The sequence below is a fragment of the Pan paniscus genome, chromosome 2 (genome assembly GCF_029289425.2).
Source record: "Pan paniscus chromosome 2, NHGRI_mPanPan1-v2.0_pri, whole genome shotgun sequence".
NCBI classification, from domain to species: domain Eukaryota; kingdom Metazoa; phylum Chordata; class Mammalia; order Primates; family Hominidae; genus Pan; species Pan paniscus.
In genome coordinates, this window is record NC_085926.1 from 153,825,703 (window position 1) to 153,843,875 (window position 18,173).

The following is an 18,173-nucleotide window of genomic DNA, read 5'->3' on the forward strand; positions in this document are numbered from 1 at the left end:
TGAAGAACCTCAGAAAAGTTAACTTACATGTTAGGACTTGTTTAATCAAATCTAGTCTTATGGTTTAAATGAGCACAATTACAGTTTTCTCAGTATGCTCAAGGTTGAAAATGTTTTTTATTTTTACAATTACCTCTGGTGTAAGAGAGGTCTCAGTATAAATTTTTAAACTATTGATTCTGCTAATTTAATACATAGATTGATAAATTAACATTTTCTAGCTACTGTTCAGTTCTCTTCTAGTCATTCACTTTTAAAATTATCTTTTCCTGGCCAGGCGCGGTGGCTCACGCCTATAATCCCAGCACTTAGGGAGATCAAGGTGGGTGGATCACCTGAGGTCAGGAGTTTTGAGATCAGCCTGGCCAACATGATGAAACCCCATCTCTACTAAAAATACAAAAAATTAGCCAGTCTTGGTGGTGGGCGCCTGTGATCCCAGCTACTCGAGAGGCTGAGGCAGGAGAATCACTTGAACCTGGGAGGTGGAGGCTGCAGTGAGCAGAGATCATGCCATTGCACTCCAGCCTGGGCAACAAGAGCGAAACTCCATCTCAAAAAAAAAAAAAAAAAAAAAGAAATTATCTTTTCCCACTCTATTTAATGATATTTATGTACGAGGCTACCCAAGCCCTCTTCAGGTATGGGTATACAGATTATTTTGCAAACAGAAAAGCTTATTGTGGGAGAGGTAAAGATTCTATACTTTTTTTTTTTTTAAAGGGCCACTAGTAAACTTCTTAGTCCTTAATAACATTTACTTTTGTAGATACCTTTTATACTTTTTAAAAACAAGGTGCAATTGATAGTTATAATGAAATGAGGTCAGTAGTTTAATGATACAAGTTATTGTACATATTATGGAATTAATTGGAATTGATACCAAAAGGCTGAATAAAATGAAGACTTGTAGGTAAGTATGATGTGAACATGAGTCTATTTCTTTGAAACTTCTGTAAAATAACAGTAAAAGCATAAAACAGTGTAATACCATAAGGATGTGGGTTAGAGGAGATGACAGAAGACAGATGGTTTCAATAAAATGTTGGAAAGTGGAAAGCAGATGGGTAGAGGTGGATTTTCTCTGTTTAAGCTAGGGGAGTCTCTCCCAACATCCTGGGAAGGTCCCCAATGGTATCTTCACATGGTGATAGGTTTTTGTGAAATTTGCAAGATATTTTGATAATTTGTAGTTGTTTATTTTCTTTCAACTCTGACTTGTTTTCTGTTAGGTGGTGCTGGAATGGCTGTGGGCATTTTGAGATCAGGCTAAGACAAAGATGAGCTGGGGATGTGCTTAGTATGGGTTTAGTGGTATATATGTGATTTGCAATTATTTCTGTGTATAGTTAAGTACTTGTTAGCCATCCCAGTATAACTTAAGATTTTTAGTATCTTATTTGTTATTCTGTTTCTTGAAGGAGTCCTTCAAATTGTAAAACTTGGATCTGTCCCTGGTAACTGACATAGCAGAATGGAGGAATTCACAACCTTGGGGTGGGGTGGGAAGGAAGCCAATAAAAAGCAAGCTGATTTGTGCTGTAGACTTCTGGGGAGGCTCAGGAATTTGAAGCATTGGGTTCTTTTTGGGACATTGGTCTCTGGGTTAGCCTAAAACAGGGATTAGTTAAAAATCTGAGAAGCAGATCCTTTTCCTTAGCACAGGAGCAAACTGTGCTCTCCTTCCCCATCAGAACACTGTGGATGTATTCTCTAGAGGGGCTAAACGAGAGGTTCTGGGCTTGAGCCTACTAATACCAGGCATAGTTGAGGGTGGAGGTAAGACTCTACATTAAGAACAGGATTAAGTAAAAGTCTCTATGCTGAATGGTGATTCCCTCTTCCTACCACTTCCTCTGTTTAACTGCCAGAATGCCAATAGGCAGGAGAGTAGATATGTCTTCTCTGGGTAGTTGACCAGGTACAGGAAAGACCTACAAATTCACTGGCTTTTCCACAATGAAATAGCCAGCTGCCTTGTCATCTTACGGTGAAGGCCTCCAGTAGCTAAGTTTTATTAGCAAATAGAGATCTTAGTTTTTAGTTTCTTGTCATTAAATAAAAAGCCAAGGATTGTTAAATGTATGTTCATAAATATTAGTTTTACAAGTCCTGTAATCCCAGCACTTTGGGAGGCAAGGCAGGCAGATCACAAGGTCAGGAGTTTGAGACCAGCCTGACCAACATGGTGAATCACCAAAGTGATTCCAACAACTTTGACTCCGTTTAGGAGCCGGTGCTTTTGACTTCTTTGGGGCTAAGCTTCTTGCTGTGGCTTCTGCTTGTTGCTCTGGTGAAGCACTGAAGAGAGGGAAAACAATCAGCATAAATTTTTTTTTTTTTTTTGAGACAGAGTCTTGTTCTGTTGCCCAGGGCAGAATGCAGTGGCACAACCTCGGCTCACTGCAACCTCTGCCTCCCAGGTTTAAGCAATTCTCTTGCCTCAGCCTCTGAGTAGCTGGGATTGCAGACATGTGCCACTACGCCCCGCTAATTTTTGTGTTTTTAGTAGAGATGTGGTTTTGCCATTTTGGCCAGGCTGGTCTCACACTGCTGACCTCAAGTGATCCACCCAACTTGGCCTCCCAAAGTGCTGGTATTACAGGTGTGAGCCACCGCGCCGGCCCTAATCAGCATAATTTGTGATGTCATGGCCCTAGATCTAATGCCAGGAGATTCTCACAGAAACAAAATTTAATGAGTGCCTGTATCTGAATTCTGTTACTCAGGATTTATTGATAGTTCTTTTTCTTTTCTTTTTTTTTTTTTTTTTGAGATGGAGTCTCTCTCTGTCACCCAGGCTGGAGTGCAGTGGCACAATCTCTGCTCACTGCAAGCTCCGCCTCCCGGGTTCACACCATTCTCCTGCCTCGGCTTCCCAAGTAGCTGGGACTACAGGCACCCGTCACCACACCCAGCTAATTTTTTGTATTTTTAGTAGTGATGGGATTTCACCATGTTAGCCAGGATGGTCTTGATCTCCTGACCTCGTGATCCGCCTGTCTCGGCCTCCCAAAGTGCTGGGATTATAGGCATGAGCCACCGGGCCCGGCCAGTAATTCTTGAATATTGATAGTTTATTGAAATTTGTAGGCAGATTTAGGGGAGATCAAAGGACTGCTCTTCAGCCTGGGAAAGAAATAGCTTTTCTTTCTGTATTTTGACTTGTTATTTTTGATTAAAAAACATGTTATACCAATTTAAAACGCTTCTCCCCTTTCCTCCAGTGATAAATGCTGCTCATTCTTTCTACAATGGAACAACAACCCTACCAATATCAGATGAAGATAGAACCCCACGGAAAAGAATTAGCAAAACGTTAAATATGACCACAAGTCCTGAAGAGAAAAGAAAAATCATTGGGGATACTTTTGTTAAGGTACCTTTGTTTTTAATATCCTCAACATGTACTATTTTTGATGTGAATCTTAGTATTTGTTTTTCCTTGTCACTATATCAAATAACCAAATTTGCTAATTTTAATCCTTTTTCTTATGTGGCTGAGAGTTTTATTGTATATTGTCATTATATTGACCAGTAGAAACTGTTTTATGTTTTTTTGTTGTTGTTTGTTTTTTTGTTTGTTTTTTTTTGTTTTTGTTTTTTTGAGACAGAGTCTTGCTGTGTCACCAGGCTGGGCTGGAGTGCAGTGGCACGATCTCGGCTCGCTGCAACCTCTGCCTTCTGGGTTCAAGTGATTCTCCTGCCTCAGCCTCCTGAGTAGCTGGGACTACAGGGGTGCACCATCATGCCCAGCTAATTTTTGTACTTTTAGTAGAGACGGGGGTTTCACCATGTTGGCCAGGTTGGTCCGGATCTCCTGACCTCATGATCCGCCCGCCTCAGCCTCCCGAACTTCTGGGATTACAGGTGTGAGCCACTATGCCCAGCCAACTGTTTTATGTTTTAATAAACATGTTTGCTTACATTGCCAGGCTATTATTTTAAGAATAGATGTCTTTAAGAGTAGATGTATTCAGCTTATCATAGACTTTAATTCATTGATTATCTCAATGGCTAATTTCAAGCTCTTGAATGGAATGTTCACATACCTTTTTTTTTTTTTTTTTTTTTTGGAGGCGGAGTTTTGTTCTTGTCACCCAGGCTGGAGTACAATGGAGTGATCTCGGCTCACGGCAACTTTCGCCTGCTGGGTTCAAGCGATTCTCCTGCCTCAGCCTCCCGAGTAGCTGGGATTACAGGCATGCACCACCATGCTCAGCTAATTTTTTTCTTTTTTTGAGATGGAGTCTCACTCTGCCGCCCAGGCTGGAGTGCAGTGGTGCAATCTTGGCTCACTGCAAACTTTGCCTCCAGGGTTCAAGCGATTCTCCTGCCTCAACTTCCTGAGTAGCTGGGATTACAGGTGTGTGCCACCATGCCCGGCTAGTTTTTGTATTTTTAGTAGAGACAGGGTTTCACCATGTTGGTCAGGCTGGTCTCAAACTCCTGACCTTGTGATCTGCCTGCCTTGCCTCCCAAAGTGCTGGGATTACAGGCGTGAGCCACCACACCTGGCTACTAATTTTGTATATTTAGTAGAGATGGTGTTTCATCATGTTGGCCAGGCTGGTCTCGAACTCCTGGCCTCAAGTGATCCGCCCCACTCAGCCTCCCAAAGTGCTGGGATTACAGGCGTGAGCCACTGTGTTTGGCCTCATGTACCTTTTTGAATCGTGTTAGAGGACATGTTCATTAAGGAGTTTATTTTGGAGATTGGTGGATTTTATTTTCTGATCAGTATTTCTAAAGGACTCTAAGAGATTTAGCTGAAAGTATAAACTTTTGCTTTTAAAAAAAGTTATCTCTTACAAGGCTGTTTTACTCCTGTTGATTATAGATTGCCAATGAAGTAATTGGAGAAATGAACTTGAAACCAGAGGAGGTTTTCCTTGCCCAAGGTACTTTACGGCCTGATCTAATTGAAAGTGCATCCCTTGTTGCAAGTGGCAAAGCTGAACTCATCAAAACCCATCACAATGACACAGAGCTCATCAGAAAGTTGAGAGAGGAGGTAAAAGTTTATGAAAACTTTTTCATAAAGTAGATACATGGAAAGTCTTCCATTCTTCCCTCCTCTTCCCTCCTAATATTCACAGAATTGCATAACCATCACCACATCTAATTTTAGAACATTTTCCTTACCCTAAAAAGGAACCTTATACCCATTAGCAGTCACTCCTCGTTCTACCTGTTGTTGTCATTGTCATCCTGCCCCCACCCCCCAGCTCCTCCTTTCCTCCTTTCTTGCCAGCCCTAGGCAATTACCAACCACTAATTTATTTTCTGTCTCTATAGATTTGCTTATTTTGGGCATTTTATATAAATGGAATGGTACAATATGTGGTCTTTTATGACTGGCTTCTTTTACTTACCGTAATGTTTTCAAGGTTCATCCATGTTGCTGCATGTATCAGAACTTTATTCCTATTTATTGCCAGATAATATTCCATCTTATGGGTATAATGCATTGTATTTATCCTTTGATCAGCTGATGGGCTTTTGGGTTATTTCCACTTTTTGGCTGTTATAAGTAATGCCGCCATGAATATTGGTCATAAGTTTTTGTGGATATGTGTTTTTATTTCTTTTGGTATATGCCTGGGAGTAGAATTGCTAGGTCTTAAGGTTTAACATTTTGATGAATTGCCAAACTATTATTTAAAATGATGATACAATTTTACATTCCCACTAGCAATCTATGAGATTCAAATTTTTCCACATCCTCACCAAGACTTGTTGTTATCTCTTTTCTTATTGTAAAAAACACATAACATAAAGTTTACCATCTTAACTCTGATTTTTCTTTTTTTTTTTGAGACAGAGTCTCACTCTATTGCCCAGGCTGGAGAGCAGTCATGCGACCTCGGCTCACTGCAACCTCTGCCTCCCGGTTCAAGAGATTCTGCTGCCTCAGCCTCTCAAGTAGCTGGGATTACAGGCATGCGCCACGAGGCCTGGCTAATTTTGTATTTTTAGTAGAGATGGGGTTTCACTATGTTGGCCAGGCTGGTCTTCAACTCCTGACCTCAGGTGATCCGCCTGCCTCTGCCTCCCAAAGTGCTGGGATTACAGGTGTGAGCCACTGCATCCAACCTCATCTTAACTATTTTTAAGTATATAGTTCAGTAGTGTTAGGTGTATTCACATTGTTGTAAAACAGATCTTCAGAACTTTTCATCTTGCAAAACAAACTCTATACCCGTTAAAAAACAACTCTCCCTTTTTTCTGGCCCCCACCCTCTGGTAACCACCATTCTGCTTTCTGTTTCTATGTTTCACTACTTTAAATACCTCATATAGGTGGAATCATACAGTATTGCCTTTTTGTGACTTGCTTATTTCACTTAGCATAATGTCCTTAAGGTTCATTCATGTTGTAGCATGTGACAGAATTTCCTTCTTTTTTAAGACTGAAAAATGGGCCAGGCACAGTGGCTCATGCCTAGCGCTTTGGGAGGCTGAGGCGGGTGGATCACCTGGGGTCAGGAGTTTGAGACCAGCCTGGTCAACATGATGAAACCCCGTCTTTACTAAGAATACAAAAATTAGCCAGGCGTGATGGCGGGCATCTATAATGCCAGCTCCTTGGGAGGCTGAGGCAGGAGAATGGCTTGAACCCTGGAGGTGGAGGTTGCAATGAGCCAAGACTGCCATTGCACTCTAGCCTGGGCAACAAGAGTGAAACTCCGTCTCAAAAAAACAAACAAACAAAACAGACTGAGTAATGTACTACTGTATGTATATACCACATTTTGCTTATCCATTTTTGTTTATCTTTTGGATATATGCCCAGAATTGGGATTGCTGGATCATATGGTAGTTCTCTTTTTAATTTTTTTGAGGAACTTATTGTCCATAGCAATTGCACCATTTTACAATGTAACCAAAAGTACATAATGACTCCAATTTTTCCAAATGCTTACAATTTGTTATTTTCTATTTTTTTATGGTTGTGTTATCTGACTTTTAAAAATTTTAGTCATCTGGCTCAGCACAGTGGCTCATGCCTATAATCCCAGCACTTTGGGAGGCTGAGGCAGGTGGATCACTTGAAGCCAGGAATTTGAGACCAGCCTGGCCAACATGGTGAAACCCTGTATCTACTAAAAATACAAAAAAATTAGCCAGGTTTGGTGGTGCATGCCTGTAGTCCCAGCTACTCTGGAGGCTGAGGCAGGAGAATTGCTTGAACCTGGGAGGCAGAGGTTGCAGTGAGCCAAGATTATGCCACTGCACTCCCGCCTGAGCGACAGAGCGAGACTCTGTCTTAAAAAAAAGTAAATAAAAATGTTAGTCATCCTAGTGTATATGAAGTGGTATATCTCATTTTGATTTGCATTTCCCTAATAGCTAATGATGTTGAGCATTTTTTCATGTTCTTGCTTATTGGCCATTTGTGTATCTTGGAGAAATGTCTATTCGTATCCTTTGCTCCTTTTTTTAAAAAATAATTTTAAGTTTGAGGATATAAGTGTAGGTTTGTTACATAGGTAAACTTGTGTCATAGGGGTTTGTTATACAGATTATTTCATCACCCAGGTATTAGGCCTAGTACCCATTAGCTTTGCTTATTTTTTAATTGACTTATTTATTTTTTTATTATTGAGTTGTAAATGTTCTTTATATATTCTGGTTACAAGTCTTTTATCAGATATACGATTTGCAAATGTCTTCTCTAGTTCTGTGAGTTGTCTTCATTTTCTCAATGATAACATTTGGAGAATTATAATTTTGGAACACTAGTATATTTTCTAATTGCTTTGTATTCTAATGAGAATTAGATCAGAGATGATGGATTGGTTTACCCTGATTTATTTATATTTAAAAAGCTTATGTTTAAAATGTGCTTCAAAGAGAAATAATACCCATAAAATATTCGTCTAATTCCTTATAGGCACTTAGGAGCAAATACTTTAAAAGATGCATTTTTAATAATAATCTGTTAGTCTAAGAAAAGTGGTAACAGGAAAAGCCAATAATTTATTACGCTTTGTTTTCCATGTCATCTTGGTTACTAGTTTATATTGGTTGGCTTCTTTCCTCCCTGTAGGGAAAAGTAATAGAACCTCTGAAAGATTTTCATAAAGATGAAGTGAGAATTTTGGGCAGAGAACTTGGACTTCCAGAAGAGTTAGTTTCCAGGCATCCATTTCCAGGTAAAAATTAGAACTGAATTTTGTTTGATTCATCTTTAGACCTTCATGTTGAAGAAAAATCAATTCAGACAATTCTGAAATAATCTGTCATCTCAGGGAATATGTAACATGAGAGAAAGGAAAGGATGGTTAGGGAATAATTGAAATCTTTTGAGTATCTACTGTATTTACTTCATTTTATTAAATACTCATTTTCCATTGTATCTGCATTTAAGTGTTACATTATCCTTGGAAGTCTGGCATCTGATGTTGCCATCAGATGAGAAAACCAAGACATAAAGATATTTTAATAATATTGCCACACAGTCCTAGTAGTAGAGCTAGGATTTGTTATATTATTTGTACCATACCGCAGTGCGTTCCATGGAAGATGTGAGGATTTAAATTTAGCTCTTTAAAATCCTTGTCCTATGTCTGACTTGTTTGAATGGATGAACCACTTATTCTGTGCAGAGAATTCTTGGCACAATGTAACTTATTCCTGAACAAATAATACTTCATTTGCTGTCATATAGAAAAAAATTAGAGGTGATACTTGTTTAAAGTTAGGACTGCAAGTCTTAACCTGTTTTTGTTACTAGTTCTTGAGAGGTTGGGCAAGTCTGTACATCAGGTTCTAGCTCACTGTAATAGTGATTAGGGGATGATTTGGGAGAATGACCTAATTGAATTGAAAAGCATAATAATAGCCAACATTTCTTAAGTACTTTCTATGTGCTAGGCACTCTGCTAAATACATTTTATTGTCTTATTTAATCTTCACAGTGGAAACTACTATTATCCTGTTTTACAGATGAAGAAACTTAGGGACAGCGACTAATTTGCCAAAAGTTACTCAGATTGAAAGGAGTGGAGCCAGAATGATATCCCCAATAATTTTTATCTCAGAGTTTATACTCTTAATGATCATATTGGCTCCATAAACAGCTTTACACATGTATAACCTATGTGGTGATTAGCACTTGTTCTCAAATCTAGTAATCAGATTGAGATCTTTAGTCCCTAACCTGCATGCCGGCAAAGAATGGTCTGTGGACTGGCGTGGTGGCTCATGCCTGTAACCCTGAGTCTACTAAAAATAGAAAAATTAGCCAGGTGTGGTGGCAGGTGCCTGTAATTCTAGCTACTCGGGAGGCTGAGGCAGGAGAATCGCTTGAACCAGGGAGGCAGAGGTTGCGGTGAGACAAGATTACACCACAGCGCTCCAACCTGGGCAACAGAGCATGACTCCATCTTAAAAAAAAAGAAAAAAAGAAAAAAAAAAAGAAAAGAATGATCTGTGAATGTAATGGAGGGAAGCCAAGTGTTCTATGTCCTTGGTCATTATTTCATCTAGACTCACTTGATGTTTTAAAAATCTATTTTGTATGTTGAGTTTTCTATTATGTAAGATTTCATTGGCAAAAATGGTTTTACTGCTTTAAAAACTATCTTAAATATGCTGTTTATTCTAAAGGTAAAGAATGGACTAGGGAATTAATTGGACATAGCTGAGGTTTTGCCTATAACTAGGCATCTCAAGTGATGCCTTTTCTGTTGTAGTAAAGCAGCAGGATCCAGTTTTCCATAGGTCTATGCACACCTTGTGTTTTTACCAACTTTTAAGTATTTGGTAAAATAGAGGTTGGGTACAGTGGCTCATGCCTGTAATTCCAGCACTTTGGGAGGCCTAGGCAGGCAGATCACTTGAGGTCAGGAGTTCCAGACCAGCCTGGCCAACGCGGTGAAACCCAATCTCTACTAAAAATACAAAAAATTAGCTGGGCATGGTGGTGCATGCCTGTACTAGGTACACTGGTGGCTGCTAGGGGAGGGTAAGGCAGGAGAATCTCTTGAACCCGGGAGGTGGAAGTTGCAGTGAGCTGAGATCGTGCCACTGCCCTCCAGCCTGGGTGACAGAATGAGAGTCTGTCAAAATAAAATAGAAATACCAGTTCACATTTTTTGGTATTAAAAACTCACATTATTTATTAGATTATGTGTATATTTTAACAGTATAATACCATTCCTAAAATTAGATTGATAGTTGAAGCTGGATGATAAGTAAGGTAGTTAATTATACTGTCCTCTTTATGTATATGTTGGAAAATTCCCTTATTAAAAACTTTGGATGGGCACATATGTTATAAACTAAAAATATTTACTGGATAATTTTGTGATGCTTAACACATGGACTGTAAAAATAGGATAGGCCAAGTGCAGTCAGTGGCTCGTGCCTGTAATTTCAGCATTTCCAGAAGCCGAGCTTCTGGAGTTCAAGACCAGCCTGAACAGCATAGTGAAACCCCTATCTTTACTGAAAAAATTAGCCAGGCATGGCTGCCTGTGCTTGTAATCCAAGCTATTTAGGAGGCTGAGGTGGGAAGACTGCTTGAGCTCAGGAATTTGAGGCTGCAGTGAGCAATAATTGCACCACTGCACTCTAGCCTTGGTGACAGAGCAAGACTCTATCTCTTAAAAAAAGGGAGATAGGAATGATAGGGAGAGAATTAAACATACTGTCTTATTTGAGCCTCACAATGGAAACTATGATAGTATTACCCTGTTTTATAGATGAAGAAACTTAGGGACAGAGATTAATATGCCAAAAAGTTATGCAGACTAAAAAGTATGCATAATTTAAATGTTGCAGCATTCTAAATGTTACAACATTTTTAGAATGTTGAAGCATTCTAAAAAATGCTGAGTTGAATGGGAAACTAATAGCTACATTTGGATACTTATGATGGGCAGATGGATTTTAATTTTGGAAAGGTTTTATATTTTGAAAATAGTGGCATTTTTATATTAGATTTTTATATTAGAAATATAACATTAATGTTAAATACTATTGTTACTCCTACCTTTAGGTCCTGGCCTGGCAATCAGAGTAATATGTGCTGAAGAACCTTATATTTGTAAGGACTTTCCTGAAACCAACAATATTTTGAAAATAGTAGCTGATTTTTCCGCAAGTGTTAAAAAGGTAATATTTGATACAGCTAATCATTACAAGAAATTGAATGGATTCTTATTATATACCAGCATTTATAATGAATTTTTTAGGGTTTTATTATTTGAAAATTTGCTGTAATATAACCTTTGAAATGACTGTGGAGAAAATATTCCACAGATATTCTTATATGCACATTTTTCTTTCCAGCCAAACAAGACTGGATATCCTGAGTCTCTAAAAATGTCAGATAAAGTATTTTAAAGCACTCTTTTATGTGTATTTCAAGATAGTAAGGGAAATCCTTTGAGTCAGGAATTTATTGGGAGCATCATTTCAAGAAACCAAAGCTGTCTGCTCCTCTGAGGACAGCTACTAATCCTTTGTGGTCTAGGATTTGGGTTTTTACAATTTCATTCATGTACAGGTGTCTGAGTATGAGACTGGGTCCAAGAAGGGCCAGAGATTGGATCAGATATCTTCACACTATGCAACCCTTTAGCTCCAAATTGAAGATGAATGGAAAAATTCCCCAGTCTACTTTATTCTACAGATTTGGGGTTTTAATTTATGTAATGTGTGTGGTCTGAAAATTGCAACGAAAGAATTTTAAAGTGGATCTGGGTTGGTAGTGCTTATGGGAGTTAGGCAAGGAAAAATGCAGATTCTCTTTAGAATATCTTCACCTAGGTCCCAAAGGATTCTCATAGATAGATTTCCAACAAATATGAGGTTATAATAAAAAATACAAATCACATATAGAAGTATGGCACCATGAATGAGAAAGGAAAAAACTGTCAGAACAAGACCCTCAAGACTTTACTGGAATTAACAAGCAATATGTAAAGTAAATAGAAATAAGCTATTCATAATAAGAATAATGTATAAGAGACTACTAAAAATAACTGGGCAGATTTGAAAATAATCTAAGTTCTGGGAATGAAAATAATAACTGAAAAACAGCTGAAAGAGAGAATTAATGAACTAAAAGAAAGTTGTTTAGAGATTATCCAGAAATTAGGACAAATCGTCATAAAGAAAATATGGGTAGAAAAGGTTAAGATGGAAGGATAAGGCAAGTGCTAACATATGTCCAGAAGGAAATAATAGAAAAAAATGTATTAATTCCTCCACACTGGTAAAAGACATGATGGCTCAGATTCAGGAAATGTAACACATCTCAAGCAGAATAAAGGGAAAGAATTTGACACCTAGTAAGCACATCTTAGAGAAATTAAAGACTGCCAAAGACAGAGCAGCTGCGGAGAACAGATCAATTACCTACCCAGGAAATTATACTGAAACAGTAAAGGCAAGACTTCAAAATACCAAGAGAAAATAATTAACTGTAGTGAACAGCTAAACTGTCTTTTAAAAATAAGGGCAAAATAAAGTTATTTCGAGATTAAATAGAATTTACTACCAACAGTCCCTTACTTAAGAAACTAAAGGCAATGATTTTCAACCCTGGCTGTATGTTAGAATCATCTGGGGAAGCTTTTGAAGTATACTATTCTTGACATATAGCTCTAGAATTTAATTGGTCTGAGATGGGACCTGGGCATTCCAAGTAATTTGTGCAGTTAGGGTTGAGAACCATTGTTTTTTTTGTTTGTTTTGTTTTGTTTTTTTGAGATGGAGTTTTGCTCTTGTTGCCCAGGCTGGAGTGCAATGGCACGATCTTGGCTCACTGCAACCTCCGCCTCCCAGGTTTAAGCGATTCTCCTGCCTCAGCCTCCTGAGTAGCTGGGATTACAGGCATGTGCCATCACGCTTGGCTAATTTTGTATTTTTAGTTGAGACGGGGTTTCTCCATGTTGGTCAGGCTAGTCTCAAACTCCCGACCTCAGGTGATCACCCGCCTCGGCCTCCCAAAGTGCTGGGATTACAGGCGTGAGCCACTGGGCCCGGCTGAGAACCATTGTTTTAAAGAATTGACTTGAGGAGAAGCAGCAGGATGCCAGGAGAAAGTCATGAGATACAAGAAGGAATGCTAAGCAAGGAAAATGGTAAATGACTAAAACTGAAACAAACATGGACTGTATAAAATGATAAAAATGATTATAAAATCGAGAGTAGAGGTAAAAATGATATCTACTTGTTCTTGTTTATTAGAAAATGTGTAACAATGTTTAGCTGAAGTAACATGTAAGCCACAAAGGGATTGATTTGAGCTAAGGAATTCAAAGATGTCTGTGTTATTTGCCAGAAGGACAGAAGATTGATTATCTTTTAAGTATCCTTGTTAACACTTAAGGGCAACTACTGCAAGAATAGAAATAGAGGATTTAACTTCAAAACCGGTAAAGAGGAAATAAATGAGCTGGGAGAAATCACCAGTTCAAAAGACAGCAAGAAAGGAGTAAGAGTAAAAAATGGGTTAAATAGATAATTACAGAAAAAGATTGTAGAATGAAATTCAACTATATTGATAACCTATAATTAATTAAAAGGACTAACATCCCTAGTTAAGACATAGACAGTCAAACTAGATTGAAAACTAAAATCTGCTTAGTATAGAATAGTAGATATGAAAAGTATAGTCTATTCACAACAGGCATTACTAATACCTAGGGATAGTAGGAGTGAAAATTAAAGAATGGAAAAACATATACCAGGTAAATAAAAAAAAGAAATGGCTAAAGCTATATTAATTTCAGACAAAACTGACTTTATGGCAAAAAGCATTAGAGATAATATTTGACTCAGATAAGGTGCATCACTTGCTGGTGACAGGGTGCTAAAGCCTGAATGTATGTAAATATAATCTGCATTTCTTATCCTAAGACTTCTTCATAGTCCTAGCCCTCAGGTGTGAATTTCTGGCATAGTGCATAGCACACACAACTCAAGGAGATACCAAATACAATCCACTGCTAAAAACCAGTAAAATACATAAGATAGTAGTAGATAATAAAAGAGTGAATACCTTATTTCTTAAAACTGAAAAAATGCCTCTTTGGTTTTTCTCAGCCACATACCCTATTACAGAGAGTCAAAGCCTGCACAACAGAAGAGGATCAGGAGAAGCTGATGCAAATTACCAGTCTGCATTCACTGAATGCCTTCTTGCTGCCAATTAAAACTGTAGGTGTGCAGGTGAGTTGTGTGAATTCATTCACCAGTGATACACTTTTTTTTTTTTCTTTTCTTGAGACGGAGTCTCACTGTGTTGCCCAGGCTGGAGTGCAGTGGTGTGATCTCAGCTCATTGCAACCTCCACCTCCTGGGTTCAAGCACTCTTTCTACTAATCTTGAAATAAGGATTACTTAGGAAAATGAAATATGTAAGTATATATACCAAGTTTAGAGAAATAAGGTAATTTTTTATAGAATGTTTAGGGAGTGAATAGTTAATGGAACTAAATAGTCAGGCTGAGATTTTGTAGTTTTGGAACATCTATGAACTCTAACCAAAGGTAAATATTGAAAGCAACCCTTTCCTATAGGGTTGGCATGCTTACTTCTGCCTTGTAGGGCAGGGATCAAGAGGTCATTTATCCTAGGTGTGAAATATACTGTGGTTTTAGAAGTCTTTAACTGCAGGAAGGCCTCCAGATGAGTAAGTTACACCATTTAGGTGTTGTTCTCAGCTTGTGTATTCCCTGTACTAGGGAACACATTCTACTGATGTTGTGTTTATTCTGCCTTTCTAGTTGTAAAAGAACATGAGAATAATATAGTTCTCAATTATAAAATGCTACTTGCAAAATGACTAATAACTAATAAGATAGTATGTTAATTTCTCCTCTTTTTTCTGGAGACAGGGTCTTGCCCTGTCGCCCAGGCTGGAGTGCAGTGATGTGATCATGGCGTACTGTAGCCCTGAATTCCTGGGTTCAAGCGACCCTACTACCTCAGCTTCCCAAGTAGCTGGGACTACAGGCAAGCACCATCATGCCTGGCTAATTTTAAAATTTTTTTGTAGAGATAGGGTCTCCCTGTGTTGCTCAGGCTGGCTTTGAAATTCTGGCCTCAAGTGATCCTTCACTTTGGCCTCCCAAAGTGTTAGGATTGGAAGCGTGAGACACTGTGCCCGGCCTTCTTTATATGATCCTCAAATGAGTTTTTGGGGAGCAAAAGTGTGGGAGGGTAGGGAAGAGAAAGGTTATTTTCTTCTATTTCAAGTTTGTGGTTAAATGGAGACACTAGAAGAGGTGTCAGTAGTTCAACTCGAAAATGGTATAAGTGCCAGTTATTGGGTTAATGTGTTTATAATGTCCTCTTACAGTAAAATTATGTGTAGAATATACATATGTAACTAACCTGTACATTGTGCACATGTACCCTAAAACTTAAAGTATAATAATAATAAAATAAAAAATAAAAAAAAGAAATTCTACTGTTTCAGAGATTATTCTTCTAAAACCTAATAAGCATTTTTTCTAAATATATGAATCTGTCAGTTTAAATTCCCCTTTGCTCTGAATTCATGCAGTTCTGCCTGTAAATAAAACAAGATAAAAATTGATTGTTGCCAGGCGCAGTGGTTCATGCCTGTAATCCCAGCACTTTGGGAGGCTGAGGCGGGCGGATCACCTGAGGTTGGAAGTTCAAGACCAGCCTGACCAACATGCAGAAACCCCATCTCTACTAATTAGCCGGGTGTGGTGGTGCATGCCTGTAATCCCAGCTACTCGGGAGGCTGAGGCAGGAGAATTGCTTGAACCCAGGAGGCGGAGGTTGCGGTGGGCCAAGATTGCGCCATTGCACTCCAGCCTGGGCAACAAGAGTGAAACTCCTTCTTAAAAAAAAAAAAATTGATTGTTATTTTTAAAGTAAACTAAAATATTTTATTTCATGAAAGTGATAGAGCCAGCTATTGGGTTAAGGAACTCTTGCCTTCTTTTTAAAGGCCAAATGTTGTAAGCTGCTTATGTTGTTTTAAAATCACTATTGAAATAACCTTACTTGGAGTTACTGATACTTTCTTTCAGTGGTTTATGGATTATCTCATTCATACATAAATTTATTTTGAAATTTGCAATGATACTTACAGGCAGTATTACCCTAATATATAAAAATAGAATTGTGGACAGGTTATTTAATTCTTAAAAGTTTCTCAGTTTTAAGTAGATTTGTTATAGAGAACTTCAACGTCTGTGTGCTAACTGCTGCTACAAAGGGAGTTGAAATAGTTCCCCACTCTTCTTTTTAGAGAAGTGTTACAAAAAATAGATACTTGAGATAATTTGATGAATGAGTGATTTCTTTCTTGAAAATGAAACTTATTCAGGCTCTACTACTTTTCCCACCAAAATAAAATTTTCTTTTGTTATTGGATAACTGACTTTAGTCTCTTACCCTTTGAAGCTTAGACCCTTGCAAGCCCAGATAAAAATGATGGTTCATAGTTAGTATAACAATGCATTTTATTTTCTAAATACCAAAGTAAACCGTATTTGTAAAAAATGAAAATACATTAAAAAAAATTCTTTGTATTTCTACTCTCCAGTTAAGTTTTGTATGTGTCTTTCCAGAAACACTTTAAAAAGAAAATAAAAGAGGGGATTTGGGGTACACATTGTCAACTTTTTTCTTTTAACTGAACATCATGAACTTACCTTTCTGTGCCTTTCCAAGTAGATGGTTCTTAACTGTTCCCTCATATTCTATGCATACCATCATTTATTTAACTATTCTTCTAACCAATGGGCATTTAAACTGTTCTGTTTTTTATTATTATAGGCATCCCATCAGTTATCCATGTATTTATGTAGGATCATTTTATGTGCGTGTGCATTTTACACTTTTTTTTTTTTTGAGATGGAGTCTTGCTCTGTTACCCAGGCTGGAGCACAGTGGCTTGATCTCAGCTCATGGCAACCTCCACCTCCCAGGTTCAAACGATTCTCCTGTTGCAGCCTCCTGTGTAGCTGGGGTTACAGGCACACGCCGCCATACCTGGATAATTTTTTGTATTTTAGTAGAGACGGGGTTTCACCACGTTGCCCAGGTTGGTCTCGAACTCCTGAGCTCAGGCAATCCACCCACCTCGGCCTCCCAAAGTGCTAGGATTACAGGCATGAGCTACCACGCCCAGCCCATTTTACACTTTTATAGATGCTATCACATTAGCATTCACATATGTTGAATTTTCACATTCTTAGTACCTGCCACTTTGGGCATTAGGTACTTCTCTAATCTGTTACTTTTTAAAATTGCTTTTCATAAAAAAAGCAAATTACTTGGATTAAACAGGACACAGGAAAAGAGAATAAATTATCAGTTTTATTTACTTATTTTAAAATTAACTTTTTTTTTATTATACTTTAAGTTTTAGGGTACATGTGCACATTGTGCAGGTTAGTTACATATGTATACATGTGCCATGCTGGTGCGCCGCACCCACTAACTCGTCATCTAGCATTAGGTATATCTCCCAATGCTATCCCTCCCCCCTCCCCCCACCCCACCACAGTCCCCAGAGTGTGATATTCCCCTTCCTGTGTCCATGTGATCTCATTGTTCAATTCCCACCTATGAGTGAGAATATGCAGTGTTTGGTTTTTTGTTCTTGCGATAGTTTACTGAGAATGATGATTTCCAATTTCATCCATGTCCCTACAAAGGACATGAACTCACCATTTTTTATGGCTGCATAGTATTCCATGGTGTATATGTGCCACATTTTCTTAATCCAGTCTATCATTGTTGGACATTTGGGTTGGTTCCAAGTCTTTGCTATTGTGAATAATGCCGCAATAAACATACGTGTGCATGTGTCTTTATAGCAGCATGATTTATAATCCTTTGGGTATATACCCAGTAATGGGATGGCTGGGTCAAATGGTATTTCTAGCTCTAGATCCCTGAGGAATCGCCACACTGACTTCCACAATGGTTGAACTAGTTTACAGTCCCACCAACAGTGTAAAAGTGTTCCTATTTCTCCACATCCTCTCCAGCACCTGTTGTTTCCTGACTTTTTAATGATTGCCATTCTAACTGGTGTGAGATGGTATCTCATAGTGGTTTTGATTTGCATTTCTCTGATGGCCAGTGATGATGAGCATTTTTTCATGTGTTTTTTGGCTGCATAAATGTCTTCTTTTGAGAAGTATTGATGGGACGTATCTCAA

At 38.3% G+C, this 18,173-nt stretch overlaps 1 protein-coding gene across 2 annotated transcripts in view; it reads left to right on the forward strand.

The window, feature by feature from the left end:
* Positions 1-18,173, forward strand: part of GMPS (guanine monophosphate synthase) — a 68,493-nt gene that overhangs the window by 41,956 nt on the left and 8,364 nt on the right. For both annotated transcript variants that reach the window (XM_055110612.2, XM_003806090.5), the window contains exons 8-12: positions 3,228-3,379; positions 4,841-5,014; positions 8,054-8,159; positions 11,009-11,124; positions 14,065-14,190. In XM_055110612.2, coding sequence (XP_054966587.1) covers positions 3,228-3,379; positions 4,841-5,014; positions 8,054-8,159; positions 11,009-11,124; positions 14,065-14,190 — 674 coding nt within the window. The remainder of the gene's footprint in view (positions 1-3,227; positions 3,380-4,840; positions 5,015-8,053; positions 8,160-11,008; positions 11,125-14,064; positions 14,191-18,173) is intronic.